At 45.5% G+C, this 21,307-nt stretch overlaps 1 protein-coding gene and 1 pseudogene across 2 annotated transcripts in view; both read right to left on the bottom strand.

Annotated features, from left to right (window-relative positions):
* Dnai3 (dynein axonemal intermediate chain 3) overlaps positions 1 to 21,307 on the bottom strand; it is a 49,592-nt gene that overhangs the window by 5,669 nt on the left and 22,616 nt on the right. For both annotated transcript variants that reach the window (XM_038311734.1, XM_038311733.1), the window contains 9 exons: positions 20,835 to 20,921; positions 19,699 to 19,827; positions 17,408 to 17,481; positions 15,510 to 15,550; positions 15,334 to 15,425; positions 13,784 to 13,871; positions 8,271 to 8,401; positions 7,302 to 7,365; positions 1,920 to 2,050 (listed from right to left, as the gene is read on the bottom strand). In XM_038311734.1, the coding sequence (XP_038167662.1) occupies positions 1,920 to 2,050; positions 7,302 to 7,365; positions 8,271 to 8,401; positions 13,784 to 13,871; positions 15,334 to 15,425; positions 15,510 to 15,550; positions 17,408 to 17,481; positions 19,699 to 19,827; positions 20,835 to 20,921 (837 nt within the window). The remainder of the gene's footprint in view (positions 1 to 1,919; positions 2,051 to 7,301; positions 7,366 to 8,270; positions 8,402 to 13,783; positions 13,872 to 15,333; positions 15,426 to 15,509; positions 15,551 to 17,407; positions 17,482 to 19,698; positions 19,828 to 20,834; positions 20,922 to 21,307) is intronic.
* Positions 9,112 to 11,449, bottom strand: LOC119801128 (annotated as a pseudogene).

Consider the following 21,307-nt stretch of genomic DNA (forward strand, 5'->3'; position numbering starts at 1 on the left):
GGTGGCGCCGTTTGGGGGATGGTCTGGAAGCTTCAAGTGGGGGGACCTAGCTAGAGGAAGGCCTCGCCTTTGAAGCCTACACCTGATCCTGGTCCTGAGCCTCTGCTTCTTGTCTGCGGAGAGGTGAGCAGCTTTGTCTGCATGCTGCTTTGGAGTGGGAGGGACCAGAACTAACTGAGCTACACAACCACATACCAGTCAGGCAGGCAAGATCTCTGCTCCTTTAAGTTATTACTGAGGGGTTTTCATCACCACGGCCCAAAAGGAACTAACGCAGCTGTCCACTCCAGCTGCAAACCAGCAGCAGCGCCCGCAGAATTTTCCTAAGCCACTTTATGGCTGTAGCTATGTTTGGGAGAGACTCTCGGGCACCAAAGCATAATGGAATCATCATTTTCCCCCCTCTCCACCATGAGATAATTTGCTAAATTGGGAAAGTTGTCTCAGAGGAAAGAGATTGGAATACACTTTACCCTACTGGCATGTCTGCCTACCCATGAGGTATATCCAAGTGTCCCTTATAGTTCGGTGACTAAAGCAAGGCATGGGATTGTCTCCCACAACTCAACCCCATGCATAGGAAACCCTGTCATGAGGGCAGAAGACTGCCCAGGCCTGGTCACCTCCAAGCCTTTCTGTCCCCATTCTCTCAATTCCTTTAGTCTCTGGTGGGGGGAGGGGTGCTAATCTGACTTTTGGTTCCTGCCAGTCTTCTGAAAAATCATACCAGAGTTTTTTCTTTTCCTTTCTTTCTTTCTTTCTTTCTTTCTTTCTTTCTTTCTTTCTTTCTTTTTCTTTCTTTCTTGTTTGTTTTATTTATTTATTGAGACAGGGTTTCTCTGTGTAGCTTTGGATCCTGTCCTGGAACTCACTCTGTAGACCACCAGGCTGGCCTCAAATTCACAGAGATCCACCTGCCTCTGCCTCCCAAGTGCTGGGATTAAAAGTGTGCACCACCACCTGGAGAGTTTTCCTCATTGTACAAACAAACAAACAAACAAACAACAACAACAAAATAAATCCCTCATTATTGACAGAAAGTTTGTGGATGGAGATTTAAGTTTTTTTTTTTTAGTTTTATTTTTTAAGCTTCAGTTTTATTCAGTGACACTCTGTGTGCAAATGTTACCACATGTTTCTTTTTAAAGTTATTTATATGAATTAGTTATCCAAAGGGGGCTATTTGGTGGGAAAGCATGTATGTTGCCGTTGTGACACACATGTGTACTCTGCCTCTTGTCCCTGTTCCTCCAGGTTTTTCACAATCTCGTATTTCTCTCAAAGGGGCATAGGAATCTGGATTTCCCACCAAAAAGAACCGGTTTGCCCTGCCCTGCTTCACTGGATCTGTTTTTTTTTTGTTGTTGTTGTTGTTGTTTTATTGTTTGTTTGTCTTGGCAGTCTTGCTCCCACCTGGCAGGGCCCATCTCTTAATCATGACCAGATCTTACCAGTGCACACATGTGTCTGGACAAGCAATGCTCGGCTGTCCCTGGGCCCTCAGTCTGCAAATGCCAGCTTCCCGAACCTGCCAACATGCTGCTGGCGCAGAAGAAAAGAGGCCGCCCAGCGATCCCCGGGGCCTCATCCAGTCATTAGGGTCCCATCTCCTGCCTTACAAGAGGAAAACTCAAGTCCCGGGAGCTGCCCACGACGGACGTTCTCAAGAACAAACACTATTGGGTTCCAGAGAACAAGGGCCTTGCTGTGCTGTTTACTTCCTCTCTGGAAGGAAAGCCACGTGGTAGTGTTTTCAAAGACTCCCAGTGGTTCTGCTGAGGAGCTAGAGGCAGGCCATCTGTTCTCATTTCTCATAATAAAGTGCCCCACGGGCACGATGCACTGGAACAGTCGTGGCTCCTATTGTCTTTCTCGGTAACAAAGGCTCGCCCGCCCACGCCTTTCCGCAGGCAGCTTACCATGACTTCTTCCTTCCAGATGGCCACGTTCCAGCCCCCAATAGTGAGGATGATGTCGTTGTAGAAAGGGGACCTCTGAACAGTGTGGACAGCCCCGTCATGGACAGTGTAGAGGTTGACAGGTTTCTTAGCTGTAGAAGTAGACAAGGCCAACTTTGGGTACATAGTCTGTCACAGAAACTTGCCTCCTGGGCCACTTCTCAATGCCACGTTCTCCTTCATTTACCAGTTTGTCAGTTCATTCAGGGAGTTCTAACTGTTTGTGGATTGCTTACATATACAAAGGTCTTCGTGTGGGTGGCTGGACATTGGCTAGCTAGTAACCCAATGTGGTCCTGCCTCGCATGGCTGACAGTCTACTGGGAAGAGAAGATATCCAGTAAACAAATCCTCCAGCAAGTAACTGAAACCATCACTAGGAAGAACGACAAGGGACACTCCTAACTTAGACGGAATGGTTGGGGGAAGGAATCATTCAGGTCTTAGTGGAGTTGAGTGCTGGAAGTTTCTCGTGAGGAGGAACAGTGCACACTGAAGGACATCACACACCAAAGTTCTGGAAGAGGAGCGGTAAGTGGAACCTGGAACCACGGGCATGAGGCATGAATGGACAGGGTCTAGAAGGATCAGACTGTGTAGGGCCCTGCATGGAAAAAAAGAGTTCAGATTGAGGCCAAAGTGCAGTGTCTTTTTATGAGTCCAGCTCAGACCCAAGGCTGGTTCCGAAGCTGCTATGGTGGGAATGGGTCAGAGGCAAGTGGAAGCGAGGTGGGGACGTGAGGACGTCTGTGGTAGTTTAGGGGTGTGTGTGTGTGTGTGTGTGTGTGTGAAAGAGAGAAAGAGAGGGAGGGAGGAAGGGAGGAAGGGAGGAAGGGAGGTGAGAGGTGACTATAATTAATCCGCAGTAAAGTAATGGCTAATCAGGACACATTGGTGGATCAAGATATGGAGGCAGCTTGGCCAGGCAGGGAGTGAGGTGCAGTGCTAAGAGCAGCCTGGTTTCTGACCAGAGCCACAGGCTTGAAGCAATTTCACTGATTGCAGCTAACAAAGGTAAAGTTCAGGTGCTGAGACCAGAGCTCAATAGAGCCAGCGGCCACAGGCCTAGGGGCCTTCCTGCCTCTCAGGTCCCTGCCCAGTGCATATCAGGATAGGGCCTGGCTTTCTCTCCCATCTGCCAGGGTTGACCGTTGACCTGAATGCTCTTCATGCCTTGCTCCAGACTCCAGGGATGACCATAAAAGCAAAGGCCTGTGGGACCTAAGCTGCAATGACTCTATCTACACTAAAACTGCAAATTGATTCTGTAGCTCATCATTTTAAAGGTATGTGAGGGCTGACTTCTCCCCCATTCAAACACTGAAGGGATATTAAAGAGAAAGGGACCTCCTAAAATTATAAAGCAGGGCTTTGAAAGGCTATTTGTCCATCCACATTCACAGCACCACCATTTGCAATAGAAGAAAGGCAGGAATAACTGTGGATGAATGTTCAAACAAAATGTGGCCTAGGTAGGTGATAGGATATTATTCATCCTGGGCTGCAGAGATGGCTCAGTGGTTAAGGACACTGGCTGCTCTTCCAGAGGTCCTGGGTTTGATTCCCAGCTTTTGAGCAGATCAGAACACTGTGTCTCTCTTTAGCGGCAGAGACATTCTAGTAGGAAGGGGTCACTAAGGTTCCTGTAATATTCTTCCCTCAAGAGTAGAGACCCTAAGACCATTTAGGAGATGAGTTGTAACTGGGGAATTGATATAACCCATTCCCACCATGGAAACCCAGAAATCTAATCCCAAAGCTGTTCACCAGAAGGGATTAGCGTCAGGACTGGAGTCCAGGTCACAGGCTCAGGTGTAGCTTCCAGGCAGAGGTGCTCATTCAGAAAGCGATAAGAAACCAGAACTCTCCACTGGACCTCAGGGGCTGGAAAGCGTGGACATTTCCTGCTTCTGGCCAAGGACAAAATGGAACTGTTTGCTTCAGGGTCCTTGCCCCTAAAGTGACTGCCTGGTTTCTACTTCCGGTCCTCATAGTTAGCTTCCACTGACCCCACAGTGGTGTCATCAGGCACCATCTGAGGCTGAGAGCAGAAGTCCCCGCCCTTTGTGGTGACACAGCTCCCTGGTGTGTCCAGCAATGGATCTGAAAAGTGTCGGAATTTATGACTTTCTTTGCTTTGTTACAACAAAAATTTCAAGAACTTTAAGAAAAAGTATTTGAAAGGGAACTTCGGGTGGCTCAAGTCTGTTTTCAGACCATGATCATTCTCATTCTCATTTGGCTCTCGGATAAATTTTCTTTTAGCCCCTTAAAGGTGAGAGCTGGTTTTACATTAACAGTGGATTGCAGGATGGCTACAAAAGGTTAAAAAAGTGGGGTTCCAGAGGTCTCAAGGGTTCTGAGAAACAGAGAGACTGAAGGAAATGTGGCCTGTCGGGGTGAGCTGACTAACTGAACCTAGCCAGAAGTCAGGGAAGCTACTCTGACTTGCTGGTTGTGGATTCAGGCTTCAGGGTCAGAGTTGAGCTGTCCACTTCAGTCCAGTTGCAAAGGCAAAAGGGCAGGGCTGGGTCCAGCTCGAGGAAAGGGTAGAAGGTCCCGGTGGGTGGACAGGAAGGCAGGCAGCAGTTTTATCTAGGAGGCCATATCAGGCGAGAATGAGCTAAGCTGGAGCCCCAGGGACAGTCCGGGAGCTCCCCACACGGGGTCCTTGACAGGTCTGGAGGAGCCGTGGTCTCTGCAGGGCTAAGTACCTACATTTTGGGGCTTGGGGAGGGCAGGTGAGGAAATTACAGCCTTTCCCAAGTCTGGAATGTCTGATAAGTTCTTGGGGCTAGTTTCCCTGATTTTTTTTTTTTTTAAATTTGCCCTTGTTTCCTTACTGTCCCAAGTCACCCTGATACATTTACAGCGTGGCACTCTTTCTACGCTCATTAATAGTAATTTATCAGTCTGTGCACTGTGTGTGGTACCAGACAGATGCCATTTGAATGCCCATCATGCTGCAAATGTCATCCTCCATCCTGAAAACGCATCCCCAGGCTGAGTGTAAGAGGAGTCTCGTCGGTCGGTCAGGGCCCACAACTCGGAGTAAGGCACGGACTGATCTCAACAACAACAACAACAACAGCAACAACAACAATAATAAACAAAATAATAAGAACGGTGGCTCTTCTGGGTAGAAAGCAAGAGATCCTGTTTCTGAGGCTTCATCTTGAAGAGATCACAGAACTCGTATTTCCCAGGCTTTCTTGAGTGGTCTAGAAGACGCCCCAGACAACCAGAGGCTTTGTTTTTGTTTGTTTCAGGGTTACCCTTGGGGCAGTTTCCTTCCACACTGTCTCTGAGTAAGCAGGGCCGTCCTGGGGCCTGGAAACCCTCGGAAACTGTGATCAGCTATGGCATTATCCACAGTGGTAAGGTGTGTTCTTTTTAATAACATCCTATGCTAATCTTTTCTTTCTAGTGTTCTTTGGAAGACTAGCGTGACTTTCAACAATGAACGGAGCTGTCCCTAAGTTATTAAATGGAGTGCCAGAGCCCCCAGGCCAGGTTGGGTAAAGACAATTGTAACAAAATCAAAAGGCACAGACTGGCGGCAGACTGGGTTCAAAGACTGCCACTGATGCCCAAGGCAGCAATCCCACAGGGCCACTGTGACAATGACAGGCATTTAGCGGTGGAAAGTGCTAGAAGGGTACCTGGCGTACATATGTGCTGACTGCACAGTTTAAGGGTCTACTGCATACAATGGTTTATGCCAACTGTTCTCATTCAGATCTGCATCTCTTGCCTTGGTCCTTGGATCATGTGGAAATATTTAATGTGACCCCACCCCCGTCTCATTTGGGGTAATCTGCCTTTATTTTCCCTCAAGAGGATGGAATTCTCTCTCCTGCTTGGTTGTGTAGAGCTAGGCAGATGAGGAGGGACCAAGTTGTGGCCGCTCCCTCTGCCTTTGCTCAGGAGACATCCTGGTGTTTATGACAGATGCAGGGTGGGAGCTCACAAGGAAAGCATCTACAGCCCACGGACTGCGAACAGGACACATGGATTACAATTGAGGGCAGCTGCGTACCAATCCTCCCACGCTGCAAGCATTATTCAATGGGAATAGCAGGCTGGCACAGCGTTGCCTGTCTCAGGGCGCTCGGCTGATGGCTTCAGGGGCTCCCAGGGTCCTGGGCTAAAGCTCTTCTCGTTTGCTGGGAATGGACTAAATGCCCATGAATGAAAAGCAGCTCCTTTCCATCCTGACCACCCGTATCCCACTGGCCAGGGAATCTTGGCCTGGAGAGCCCCACATCTCCCGCGTTTTTCTGCTACATGACTGTGACCGCGCCTGCCTGCTAGTCCACCTTGCTCTTACCAGGCTGCTGTGACTGCTCATCCTGTTTCCGTTAGGACCTCTCCAGACAATAGCCAGCTCCACTGACCCAGCCTCCACTCTCTTGCCAGGCACTTTTTCTGAATATGGTTGGCTCTAGAAATCTCATTAATACCGTCAGAGTTCTTTGTCCCTGTTGGCTGTTGTTGACCTCTGGGTTACTATGCTGTGGCCCCGAATTCTCCTGATTCCCTCCTCTCCACTGCTCCTTTGGGTTCCCTTGCGCTTCCCCTTGTTGCTCTGTTGACAAGGAGGGTCTTTCCCCGTTTAATCTGAAAAGTCTCCACCCTCAGGACTGTGGTGGTTTGAATGAGATGACTCCCATCTGCTCATAGGGGGGTAACTATAAGTCCTAGGACATGTGGCCTTGTTGGAGTAGGTGTGACCTTACAGGAGGAAGTATATCATGGGGAATAGGCTTTGAGTTGTCAAATGCTCAAGCCAGACCTAGTGTCTTTCTCTCTTCCTGCTGCCTGCCAATCCAGATACTGAACCCTTGGCTCCTTCTCCAGCACCATGTCTGCCTGCGTGCCACCATGCATCCTGCCATGATAACAATGGACTAAACCTCCACACCTGTAAGCCAGCACTGACTAAATGTTTTCCTTTATAGGAGCTGCTGTGGTCCTGGTGTCTCTTCACAGCCATAGAACATTGACTAAGACAGGACTCAGCTCAGCTGTGGGTCCAAGCGGGACCATTTCTTAACAGCCCGAGAAAGACAGCTCTTCTCTGGACTTCTCCGTCACTCTCTGCTTGCTGACAGCCATAACGCTAGCATTAATAAATAAATTAATAAGGACCAGGTAGGAGGATGAAGAGGACCCATGGGAGTCAGGAACAGATAGGAGAGGGCGAAGAGGAGTGGTGATGATAAAAATGCCTTTTATATGTGTGTTAAAATGCCATAAGGAATCCCATTATTACGTATAATTAACCTATGCCAATAGCAACAGGAAGATCTTATTCATAGCAGGCTAGCCCATAAAACTTACGCATAAACCGTCCAGTTTCAGAGTCTCTCTCCATTTTCCAGTCTGTGTATATCACTTCGCCTTCCTAGAAAGATAACAGGCTCTGGATAAAAGGGGTAAGTTCAGAGGCCAGAGACCTTGTTCGCTGCGGCCCTGGGCTGAGACTGGGGGAACCAAGACAAATAAAAGCAACAAGTCCCATGAGAATTCAGTGTGCCACGTGGAAAGAGAGGCTCAAAACTGTTACTGCATTTGATTCCACGATGAAATGAACGAGTTTGCTTCATGTACGCATGGTGATAGGAGTGACCTGGTTGGCTGTGGAGACTCGCCATGCGTGTTTGCTAGCCTTTCTAACTTTCTGAGGGTGAGTGGCGGGGCGAGACCAGGTTTGGGTCATTCAGTGATTTGTTCTCAGTGTTTTAACCAAGTTAGCATGTAATAAAGACCTGGAATAAGGCAGAGAGGAAAGACACATCACAGCGTTTCCCTTTTAAAGCTGAGAGCAGGCAGCACACGTCTCAGCTGGGATTTGAGGATTGTGCAGCCTGGTGCTAATCTATGGCTGTTGTAAGGAGAGGGAAAGACAGAAGCGTACAGTGTGGAGCAGCAGAGGAGACAGTTGCACAAACGGGAAAGAGACAGAGGTGGTGAGAGGCAGAGAGCAAGGCAGTAGTCCCACTGGGGACCGGGTGACCCTGAGGGTGTGCTGAGATCACCCATGTGTGCTCTCAAGCCTGGAGCCCAGGGCCTCACGCATGCTAGGCAGGCACTCGGCCAACTGCGTCCCCAGCCCATTAAGGAGATTTCAGATCTGAGTCTACAAGACATCTCAGTCAAAACTCTTAAATACAAATGAACATATTGAAACATGAAAATACCTTCAGGCAGCAAACATGTAAACTAAAGGTTATAAAACTACAGCGGTGTGGGTGTGGGTGTGGGTGTGGGTGGAGATGTAGTTTTAAAACCAGACAATTTTTAGCTTACCTCTGTCCCCACAAAGAACTTGGTGCAAAAATCATCTATCGGCTTGAGCACATTGGCTAACCCAGCTTCGAGATTGTGGTAGGGGTTTATTTCGGCTGCCTTCAGGGCTTTGATCTGGTTTAACATCTTGTCTTTCTGAAGAACATGGATAGAAGAAGTACCTGTTTAGAGAGAAAGACATATCATATTTTCTGTTGCTTGACACACGCATCTATTATATTCATCCCCTTCTCAATAAGGCATTAGTTAAGTCCAAGACTCACAGGCTTCAGTTTAGCTGTAACTCCCCACCTTTTCAGACCACCACCAACTATGTCATTATATATATATATATATATATATATATATATATATATACACTATGCATTAGAGCATTAGAGCATTAGAGCATAAGGGACAGCTATTCTGAAGGCCGACATACCGGAATTTTTTTTCTCGTATTTGATGTTATTTTATTTTATTTTTTTTGCAAAAAAAAACAAATGCCACTTTATTTAGATCTTTATCTAAAAATGTAAAAATTGTTCTGAACTTTATTTATTTATTTATTTTTAACAGTACTGGGAATTGAACCAGGGGGTTCACAAAACATGTAATCTGGGCAGGTGGAGGGGAGAGAAGGTCAGGAGAGATGTTCAAAGGTATCCCACCCCAACAGCAAAGGGAAGCTTCAGGAAACATGTAGGAGCAAACACAGGGCCCTATGGAGAATGCACACTCTCTTAGCACCGGTCCAAGTCCCTCCCACCTGCCCCTCCCCAAACTCTTCCTCTTTAACAAGAGGAAAACATTTACAATTCCTGAAATTCGTCTAGGAGCACGTGGTGCCTGAGGCCTGTGGCTACCGAAGCAAACGGGGCTGGGACCTGCCCCCGTGCTCTCCGGCGGGAAGGATGCCACACAGCTCAACTTCCTCCTCTTCGCTGTCCTCGTCCTCACTCCTGTCTTCTTCAGAAAGATCATTGTTTGTACACACAGTCCGATGCCGACCAGTGATGTGCACAGGCCCAGAACCCGACTTCAGGCGGAAGGTTACAGGTGGCTGGAGCTGGAAATCATCCAGACTGAGCATGGGCTGGCAAGATAACCTGAGATTGGCCACAGGAACAGCAATCTTCTGGTTGTCATGATCCCCGGGCCACAACTTCCACCACATTACACTCGACTTTGGCCCCCTCGGTAAGGCACAGCTTGTTCAATGCCAGCATGTGTTCGGTATCATCCTCTTCCTCAACCTTGAAAGTGAAGGAGCGGGCGTGGCCAGAGAGCTTATAGCCGAAGAAGAAACTGTCCATCGTGACTGGAGCCGGGACTCTCAGGCCTCCCAAGCCCCTAGTCTGGCTTGGCTCTCTTGATTGAAGAACACCAAAGCAGCTGCAGAGCCGGGGACCAAACTGAAAGGTCATGAGAAGCTCTGCCCCTGATGTTATTTTACTTTAGAGAAAGGTATTTATGTTGTAAAATTTATGGATATCGCAAAGCTTTGGAAAATAGAGAAAAGCACGCACCAAATAGCAAAAACATACTTAATGCCACATCTCTCAGAGATAACACCACTGAATAACTATTTCTCTCCTAGTGGCATCTCTGTGGATACATGTAAAACAGGTTTTGTAAATATGGGTTATATCTTGCACTGGAGAGGTGGCTCAGTAGTTAAGAGCTCTGACTTCTCTCTCATAGGACCTTGGCTCAGTTCCCAGCACCCACAGGGCAGTTAACCACTACTTGTAACCCCAGTTCCAGGGGGTCCAATGCCTTCTTTCGGCATCTGTGAACACCTGACACACGTGGGGTGGACAAACACTCATACACATACCAATAAGTAAATATTTAAAATGGAATCATATTCTATTTTAACTTAAGGGAGTGCTCCTTTGTTCTCTTAGGGACAGGTGAGGAGAAATTGAAGAGGGGGGAAAGATAGGGAACACACAAACACTAGAGAAGGTGTAATCACCAAGAAAATAATAGGGTTTTGGAAAATCCGAGTGTGTGTGCACAAACGCATGTGCACAGCAAGTGTGAGAAAAGTCAGAGAACAACTTCTGTTCTCTCCTTCAACCACGTGAGTCCCAGGGATCAAATTCAGGTCCTCAGGCTTGAGCTACAAGCACCTTACCTGCTGAGCCATCTTGGTGGCACAAGAAACCGACTTCTCACAAAGGAGAAAAACAGTCTTCTCTAATGGAATCTCACTGAGTATACAAACCACACTCAAGGGCAGGCCCCATGCCCAGCAGAAGACGGCCAACACGAAAACAAACTCAATGGTATTTTTGAAGGTTTTTTTTTAATGCTTTGTTTAGGCTTTTCTCTTCCCTCCCTGCCTCCTCTCTCTCTCTCTCTCTCTCTCTCTCTCTCCTCTCTCTCTCTGCATCTGTATGTGTTTCTTGTGCTTTTTTTGGCTCCTTTTTATCCTGTTTGTTTGTTTTTTCCAATTCTGATTTTGTTTATTCTAGTTGCCTCTTTGGTTTTTAATGAGAGAGAAAGAAAGGCTATGGATTTGGGTGGGTAGGGAGGTGGGGAAGATGGGAGCAGTTGGGGCAAGGAAAATCATGATCATGTTATATGAAAAAAGATATTTTCAAATAAAAAGTAATACACACAGAATTTCTTAAAGTTTTTTTATTGAGCCGGGCAGTAGTGGCGCACGCCTTTAATCCCAGCACTCGGGAGGCAGAGGCAGGCGGATCTCTGAGTTTGAGGCCAGCCTGGTCTACAAGAGCTAGTTCCAGGACAGGCTCTAGAAACTACAGGGAAACCCTGTCTCGAAAAAAAAAAAAAAAAACAAAAAAAAAGTTTTTTATTGAACTGTGTCTAGGGCCACTAACTTCTGGGTTCTATGATGGTGGACAAAAGGCGGGAGGTCTTTGGTCACTAGATGGCGACAGAATGCCAGAAAACCGAGCAGATTCAACAGGGGCGGGTGAGTCATGAGCCGAGCCCGGGCTGGATCAATAGGCAATGCCACAGGAAAGTCCTGAGTGCACTCTGCACTCTGCGGGACGGATCCAGGCTGGTAGCTGGCAGGGGGCCAAACCACACGTGATATCTAATAAAATTCTTAAAGCTGGCTGTTCACCCAGGAGGCAGGAAGTGGCCAACCTTTCTGAGACCCTGGGATTGCGGGCAACATGAACTTTTGTATGGCCTGCGAGTGTCTCTGCTGAGAACATGCCTTTTGCTTCTATGATGTGGTTTATCCCAAATGCTTTTCTTCAAGAATAACTTATAACACCATGTTATCCAGAAAGAAAATAGTCGTTTGATGGCATGTTTTCCTGTTTGACAACTTAGGGGTGTGCTACAAACTACTTATTTTAAACAAGCTTTTCCTTAAGTGCATGCAAATGTATTTTATATCTGTTCCACCAGAATATTTGCTCTGTTATTTGTTCTTTTGCTCCCCAGCTTTACAGACCCGAATAACCACACAGAAACTGAATTAATTAGAATGCTGTTTGGCCAATAGCTTAGTTGTATTCCTATTTCTTAAATTAGCCCATTTCTATTATTCTGTGTATCACCAGGAGGCTGTGGCTTACCGGATAAGGTTCTGGCATTTGTCTTTCACCTTTGGCAGCTACATAGTGGTCTCCCTGACTCTTCCCACTCTTTCTCTTTATTTATGTTTGGATTTCCCACCTGGTTTCACTCTGCTAATGTCCCACATCACAGGTGACAGAGGAGACACTTCTGTGAGAGGGAGGAATGTGCTCTGCATGGTGACTCTGACAGTCTTTCCTGGGCGTGCATGCAGGAGCCACCCAAACTAATGTACAATATACCTTATTTTTATTGTTCCACAATAAAATTGTTAAGCCGAATGAAAACTCTTCACACTTTAAAAGTACAATAATATCCACACTCTACACTAGGTAAAATAATACTCACATCTTTATGACTCTTCATATTTATCCAGTTAAAAAAAATTGTAATAGGGTTGGGGATGGAGACTCACATCTGCAACCTCGACAGCTCCAAGGCTGGAGCTGGGGGGTTGCTGCCAATTAGAGGCAGCTTAGAGTACTTAGGGAATTCCAGGGCATCCTGGGCTACCCAGTAAGAAAAATATCCTAAGATATTTAACACAAGACCAACTCTTTGCAAGTTGTATGAACATCTCTTGGCCTTGGTTTTCCTAATTATAGAACAAGAATGAAGACTCCCAGCTTGCAGGTTGTTGCTATTGTCTGGTTCTACTTATCACACTAGCCTTACAGGGAGGCCTTCATGAGTGTTTGCTAGATGAGGAAAGAGCATGTGATATTAGCAGTCCCTGACCCACAGAAGGCAAGCACTCTATTAGCACAGGCTCTGACCCACAGAAGGAAGCCACACACCCTATTAGCACAGTCCTTGACCCACAGCGGGTGCTCCACGAGTTGTTCGGATTAAACTGAATTCAAAGGAGGGAGAGAAGAATCCACAGTTCCTATAAGGTCAAGCAGGTGCAGCAGAAGGAAAACAAACGTGTTGTGCTTTAAAAATGCCCCCCAATCCAGCCCCCCCACCCCACAATATAGGTCTGTTCCAGCTGGGCATTACTTACACACAAAAATATTTTTCTTAGATGTCCTTTGTTTAAACAAAACTTGGAAATTTTACAACTGAAATCCTCGGGGACAAGGCAAATGTCTGAGAAACCCTTCAGCTGCCAGCTCGTTCTGTGCATTTTGCACGCTTGAGGGCAACTTTGCTCTGCAGTTGCAGCGCTCAGCAGATACTTGTGCAAACCCTTCCATCACTTTTCAAAGAGGTATGGATTGAGCCAAGCTGTAGATTTAAAAATGAATTTTCCTCTTTCATTCGGTTTAATTTATCATGGTGCCGTGTAGCTGTTAGTTTAAAATTATAATTATAGAAATTGGTTTCTTTGTGTTTCATAATCGATTTGGCTATGCCTGAGATAAGTTTCGGTCTATAAAATTATTCTTTGAATGCTACACACCCCTTAGGTGGGCTTCACTCAACATTACATTTGATTTCTATGTTCTTTGAGGCTTTCATACTTGTTTACAAAGTATTTTGATCACATCCACCCGTATTCGTTATGGCTATGATTGCTGTGATGAAACACCATGAGCAAAAGGCGGGTGGGGAGAAGAGGGCTTATGCCGCTCACAGTTCCATAGGACAGCTCATCATTTAAAGCAGTGAGGGCAGGAACTCAAGCAGGGCGGCAACCTGGAGGCAGGGGCTGATGTAGAGGCCATCTTAGGGCCTCCTCAAGTCCAGTGTTCAAGACCAGCCTGGGCAATAAAAACAGAACAGACAGAGACAAAAAGACAGACACACAAACACACATATGCACGCACACAGGCACTCTTAGGGCTTACAAAGCTGAGCCACAGAATTCTGTGGCGCCCTCTGTGTCCTTATGACTTTAGTGCAAGCCATCACTCTTCCAGCCATTATAAACTTGAATCCTTACAAATCAGACTGTTCCAGACATAGATGGTTATGAACACACCAAGATGCGCTTTTGATGGACAAAGGCAGTTAGTTACCTTGAATTCTGCAAAGAAGAGGGTCTTCACCCAGACTCAGCTTGGTTGGACAGTGATCTAAGCTTGTTTCTCCCTTAGACAGCTTTATCTGTTGGAAGAACATAAAAGAAAGATACATGTAGCAAACCCTTGCGTTTTTCCCTTGTTGCTGTCCCCTCTGCACTAGATGGTAACAAACTTACCTTCTACTGCCCCGCCCCTCCTTTATCCCAGTTGCTTTTCCCCATGGAAAGCATCTAAATATATATTACTAACCAAGGGAAGCTTGCCTGGACACAATTGCAAAGTGTCTTCTTTCTTTACACGTTTTATATCCATCCCCAAACTCACCTTTAGGAGTTGTAGCTTAAAACAATGATCCAATGCCCTGACCCCTAAGTCCTTTGGTAGAATGAAGCTTCAGAAAGGGGTCTGGCTTCTACCCGGATGCCACCCTTTACCCTGAATGATGGATGTGGCTCTGTGCCTACATTGTGTGTTCATGGTCAGAATAAATAACTGGCCTTTGGGTTTCTTCCTGTATTACAATCTCCCCCTATTTTCTCCCTCTGACTGTTTTATCTCCTCGCTATGCTGTTATTCTTGAGTACATTTGCATATTAATTTGTTTTACATCTCAGTAAATCTTACCCAAGACAATTTCTTTCCTTTCTTAAAAATTGCTTTAGATTTATTTCATCTTATGTGTATGGGTGCTTGGCCTGTATGTGTGTGCACCATGTGCATGCTTGGTGCTCACAGAGGCCAGAAGAGGGCATCCCATGCCCTGGAACTGGAGTCAGTGCTGGTTGTGAGCCCCCACGTGGTTGTTGGAAAGGAACCCATATCCTCTGCAAGAGCAGCTGAGCTGTCTCTCCAGCCCCCTCCTCCAGACAATTATTAATATTCTCGTTCCTGTTCTTTCCCAGCTACTTCAGAAATAGTATCACTCCTCCAAGCTCCTTCTCTGGGAGACCCAGGAGTGTCAATGTGATATTCATAAATCAAAAGAAAATATAAATATCAAGTTTGAAATTATAATCCCACATCTAAAGAAAAGATCCCCACACACCCTCCACATGTTCCCATACACTGCTAGGCTATTTTCAAGGCGAATTGCCGACTCAAGTTAAATACATATGACTTCTTATTCAATGACTTCTCAGCTCTATTTGCTCAGCAGTATTACCCTATCATTTCTTACTACTGATGTTTAAAATGTGCAGATTTTTCCTATTGAAGTGGGGAAAATTAACGTTCCTGGGCCCACCTGAGTAGCAACCAATCTTCAAGGAACCAATATGCAGCTAAAGAATCATCACACAGCTGTTTCTAAATGTAGTTTGCTTATACAGGAAATACCAGCCCCGAGCTCGCTGCGATTTGACTGTCTGGGTCTAGATCAGCATCAATCAGCCTCAGTCAGGAGTTTATTGGCTGAATGAATACTGAGTAGTGAATACTGAGATTCTGTGTTAGTCTGAGCCATTCTTCATTTGGAGGGTGGGTGCATGGAGCAATCTAGGCAGAATGTGTAGGGTGTGGGATAGAACCACGTCCATGTTGCTTACTCTAGACAGGGGTTTCCAGGACAGATCCAGGTGCAAGAAAGTCGACGGCACATCAAAGGGAATTTCAATGGTTTCTTCTTTCTTTTTCTCTGCTACTGGTTGTTGGGAGTTTGTGTTGCTGTTGTTGCCTGTGACTGGGGTGGTTGTTGTGGCTGCGGGGTTCGTTGCGGCTGTGCTTGTAGGTTTTTGGGGTCGAATATCCCAAAAACATATTGTGCTAAAAGAAAGCTCATGTCATCATCATCATCATCATCATCATCATCATCATTATTTAATTAAGAACAAGTAAGAGGCACAATGTCTAGACATCACAGGTGGCTACATGTTAACATGGAAACTTCCTAGTGTTTCTGAAACTAAGCTTTTATGAAATGAAGCCATTCTGTGTTTCATTTCCGAAAAGATTTGATTTTTAACTAACGCGTTTGCGTGTGGCTGCATGTGACTTCATGTGTGTGAATGTGGTGTCCGTGGAGGTCAAATAGAGCTGGAGTTCCAGGAGGTGCTGAGCTTTCCCACGTGGGTGCCGGGAACTGAGCCTGACCTTGGCAGGAGCGGTCAGTGTACTGTGTCCTCCCTCCAGCACCACGCTCCATGATTTACAACATCATACCATGGGTATAGGTGTTGATTTTCTTTGTCTTGATGGTAATACAGGAGAATTCAATTTGGAAACTGATGACTTTGAAAAGGAATATAAGAGCTTTATTAAGATACAACTCATATATAATAAGCTCATCTATCAAAACCACAATTTTAATGGTGGTTGTTAAAGTCTCCAGTGCCTTTGCTTGAACCCCACAGTTTCTGCTCCTGCCAGCTTCCCTATCATAAATACCATGTCGTTATTTTTGTCCGGGCCAAAGATTTTTTTGTATTTGTTTTTTGGATTTTTGAGTCAGGGTCTCACTACATAATTCTGGCCGTCCTGGAACTCATTATACAGACCAGGCTGACCTCAAACTCACAGAGATCTACTTACCTTTGCTTCCCAAGTGCTGGGATTAAAGGTGTGTGCCACCACACCGAGATTCAAAGATTTTTTAAAAATAGGACCTCACCATATAGCTCTGGCTGGACTTAATTTATAATTCTCAGGCTCCAGTCTTTTGAGTACTTTGATTATGAGCTACAAAGCTGTTTTTAATAGTATTTTTTTTTCTGGTGTTTAGAGGCTAGATAAGCATTACTTATCTAGATAAGTATTAAATTTCCCATGTTGTTATGAATTCTTAATTCTATAAATGAGCTGATGAGATTTTATCTAAATGAATAGCCTCTGTCATGTCTGTCAAATTATAACAACACTTTTCTACTGTTAAGAAGCCTTCCTGTCCCATGTGAGATGAACTGAATGTAAACAGCATATACCATAGAATGACAAATATGGTGTATGAAGAAGCAGATAATGCTCTGCACTAATGCCAATGAGAAAGTGTAGTTAACTATTTTTTCTATTACTGTCATTATCATTACCATTATTACTACTGTTGTGCGCACGATGTGTCTGAGCACGGGCACTGGCAGCCATGGGCTCGTGTTGCACCCAGAGGACAATGACTGACAGTTGGGGCTCCCCAGAGGACAATGACTGACAGTTGGCACTCCCCAGAGGACAATGACTGACAGTTGGCGCTCTCCTCAACCCTGGGTCCCGGGACTCTAACCCAGCTCTTCAAGCTTTTCTGCCAAGGGCTTTTACCAGCTGAGCCTTCTTGCTGGCTCCCGTTTTCTTATTGTTTTCAAATTTATCCCCATAAAAAGCTCTTTTGTTCTCTTTTGGCTCGGAACTTGCTTTGTAGAGACTTGGCTTCACAGTCTAAGATCCTGGCCTACTGGAGCCTCCTGAGCGCTGAGACTAAAGGCACCACATTGCTCCAGGTCAAAAGTTCATTTGTTTTAAATGCCAGCAATACTTATCAGCGATTGTCTATATAACTCTCCTTCAGTCATGTTAGATTATTGCTGTAGTAACGATTATGGAATGAGTGCAGAAAGAGATGGGTTTCAGGGACATCGAGGCGAAAGAGCATGGCTTGCGAAGGGTTTGGGAAATGTTTGAAATGAAACTTACCAATCCGCTGAGCACGTGACCAGCTGACAGTTTATCCCACTCCGATTTTCAAAGACAGAGCCCATTCTGTTAATCTATTTAAAACGTTTGAAGAAAAGAAAATTCTGTAAACTAACAATAATAAGGTTCCCTCCAAGGCTGCCTCTGGTTTCCCTAGCTATCAGTATTTCACCAAGTATACATGTATAAAGTTCTGAAAGCATAACGACTATTATTAAAAAAAGCAAATTCTGAGTAGCTAGAAATGATTTTTCTCAAAGCTCTTTTCCTTTTTTTTTTTTTTTTTTTTTTTTTGGTTTTTCGAGACAGGGTTTCTCTGCAGCTTTTTTAGAGCCTGTCCTGGAACTAGCTCTTGTAGACCAGGCTGGCCTCGAACTCACAGAGATCCGCCTGCCTCTGCCTCCCGAGTGCTGGGATTAAAGGCGTGCGCCACCACCGCCCGGCTCTCTTTTCCTCTTTTAAAAAGTTTCTCTTCTTTTAAAAAATATCATTAACACTACCATAGACATTTGAAATCTGGGTTTTAAGATCAAATACATTCCACTTTGAAGTATTATCCACTCCTTGTTCACAGAAATATTTTTACAGTTTTAATTAAGATGCATATGTTGATTCTCAGATTCTCCAATTCACAGTGTTAATTAACTGCATATTCACAAAGTATTTTAAAATGTTTTATAAAATGCAGATGATACACATCGTTTAATGATTCACTAGTTTTAGAAATGCAGGCTTTCTGTTTTCCACTATCAACTGTTAATTAAGCCAAATAGTTTCAGGAGACTTTTAAACAGGTAAGGTCCATAGAAAAGGGAATAAATCTCAAGTAGGGAACTGATGCTGACTGGGCATAGTGACAAGTGACTTTAATTCCTTGTCTACATAGAGAGTTCCAGAACAGCCAGGGCTACATAGAAAGACCCTGTCCCTCTAACATAGAAGGAAGGAACCTGGAAGATAAAAGGAGAAGGATGGCGTCCCCTGTCAAATTCCTACAACAGCCCGGCAAGCACACATAGGATCTCCAGGATCCGCTCACGCTCTTAGAAGGTCCAAAGTCCATACTAACTACTTGTTAAGGAGGTTAACACGTTCGGGAGTAACTTGTGAAGTTGGCTCTCTCAGTGTATACGGAAAAATGGCTGTCTTGATAGGGTTCATGAGTAAAATAGGAGACAGCAAAGGGGCTTTAGCAGGGCTGGGTGAGGGGGAGATGCTGTGGCCAGGCCTGCAGGCATCCTGCCAGCCGGGCAACTGCAGACCAGGCTGACCCACCCTCAGCTCCCAACCCTTTCTAGTTGTGTGTGAAATGCCAACTTTCATTGGATCTTTACTGAGGCCACCCTGAGGGTCTCAGAGATTCACGACTGTAGGACCTTACATTTTAAAGATTTAGAACTCTGTCCTAATTATCTTTGTCAACTCAACACAGCCTAGAGTCAACTGAAAAGAAAGCCTTGGTTGAGGAATTGCCTAGATCCAATTGACATCCATATGGTACATCTGTGGGAAATCATCTATTCCTTGGTGCCTGAGGATCCAAACCACTGTGGGCAGAACCATCCTTGAACAGGTGATTCTGGGCTGTATAATTCCGTGGTCATGAATGTCTTTAATCTCAGCCCTTGGGAGATAGAGGCAGGCAGATCTGTGTGAATTTGAGGCCAGCCTGGTCTACAGAGCAAGTTGCAGGACAGCCAAGGCTACAAACAGAAATCCTGTTTGGAAAACAACAAACAAACAAACAACCCAAGAAAGCTGGCTAAACATGGTAGAGCTAGCAAGTGGGATTCCTTCAAGGTTTCTGCGTTAAGTTCCTGCCTCGACTTCCCTCAAGGAGGGACTTGGAAGTGTAAGCCAAGGAAACCCTTCCCTCTCCTAAGAAGTTTAGTAAAGGCATTGCATTGCAGTAACATAAAGGAAGCCAGAACAAACCCCTGAACTGCAATAACTATTTCAGAAGCTTGGACAAACATATTTTATAAACTAAAGCAGGGACCGTGGCTAGTTCAGTTGGTACAGTGCTTGCCAAGTGTGCCCAGAACCCTGGTCCTGACCTCCAGCAGCACCACATACGTGGGGCATGGTAAACACGTCTGTAAGCCCAACACTTGGGAGGTGGGGACAGGAGAGTCAGAAATTCAAGGCCATCCTTGACCGTATCAAAACAACAACACCACAAATATAACAGAATTTGGGCTGGTGAGATGGCTTGGTGGTTAAGGGCACTGGCTGCTCTTCTAGAGGATCAAGGTTTGATTCCCAGCACCCGCACAGCCATCAACACTCACCTCAAATGAGTCTGGCAGCCAGTGTATATCTGTGATTACTTTCCTATGTCCGTTTTCTATTGAAGACACCGCACAGTGTCTGATGTACATCGCTTCTTTATTACTGTCTGGTTCAAGGAGAAACATAGGCTAGAGAAATGTTAAAAGAATATTAGATTTCAGAGAGGAGATGGGTGAACTCCACCGGCGATTGCAGTTAAAATGGAAAAAACCCAGAGTGGTATCAGTTTAGGGAAAACAAATTAGTGTTTTGGCATACCACACATTTAGTAACAGACTTACCACTTTCCCTTTCAATCGGAAATCCAGTCTCTACAAACTTCACAGGATTATGGACCCAATCTGTTCTTGAATGAGTGTGTTTTCCATGGGGTACAGGGATGCATACATCCTACCATTCCTCAGGGAGAGCCCAATGGCCCCCAAGGCTGGAGAACTGGGATTGGAGGGATGTGTTGTATGGAGGGGAAGTACTGACATGGAGGTTGGTTGCTCTTTCCAGTACTCCTGATGGAGTCCCACAGCCTCATGGAACCATTACATGTTTTTTAAATTTAAAATTGACATTACTATATTTCATACATGTGTACATGTGTGTGGGTGTGCTTGAGTGTGGAAGTCAGATCTCTCCTTCCACCATGTGGGTCTCAGGGATGGAACTCAGTTCACCAGGCTTGGGGACAGCACTTTTTTTTATCCAATGTCACCCTTTCCTCTTACCCATGTGACCTGGCCCTTGGAGAGGCGAGGCGGCATGTCCAAGCTCAGAGCCTGTGAGACAGCACCTGGGTACCCAGACTTTCTGTCCTTCCAGCCTAGGCTCCTTCAGGAAAATCACTTTAGACAAATTATTTGCTTTCTTCATTTTTTTTTTTTTTTTTTAACAAAAATACAGCAGCAAAACCCCATAAAATCCTGCGCTGGTCAAAGAATCTTGTTTCATTGTGTTTTTAGTGAGCACCTCCACAAAAAGTGATTCAGAAAATGCCTACAGGCAAATGTGAAGAATGGTAAAAGAAAAATATTGCCATGTTTCTGGTATGGAGTCTTTACAAAGATCGGCGACCCTGTTGTGTGTGTTTTGCGGAACTCTGGAACAGAGCATCCCTGGGAGAGGAAAGCTAGAGACAGCCGACCTTGAGAGTGGCCTTTTTACTCCTGCTGCCGCCGGCCTTGATGTTTTCTATGCGGTCTGCCTGCGAAGTGATGTCCCAGAGGACGACCTAAAGCGGAGAGAAAGGAGAGCGCAGCACTTTCAGGACACGGAGAACAGGGTCCCAGAGACAGCTTTGTGGGAAGCGATAGATACAGAGCCTGAGAAAAATCAATCACCTGAGAGCATAATCAGATCTAGCTTGAGGCCTACGTAACCCGCAACTTCTAGAGCAGATACTGAAGAGAGGGTTTTCGTCTCTCCAGCAGCATCTGCCACTCCTTGTTTTATGCTCAAGGATGCTGTTATTGAGTAAATAAATGCAAGACAAATAGCGGACACTTCCCCATGCTTTGGTAAGATTTTGTCCTTTGTCCTGCACTGAATATAAATATAACTGCTTCCAACCTGGGGAGGAACAGAATTTACCCAGATTCTCAAGAATCAACTACAAAC

Source organism: Arvicola amphibius, chromosome 14 (genome assembly GCF_903992535.2).
Source record: "Arvicola amphibius chromosome 14, mArvAmp1.2, whole genome shotgun sequence".
NCBI lineage: Eukaryota > Metazoa > Chordata > Mammalia > Rodentia > Cricetidae > Arvicola > Arvicola amphibius.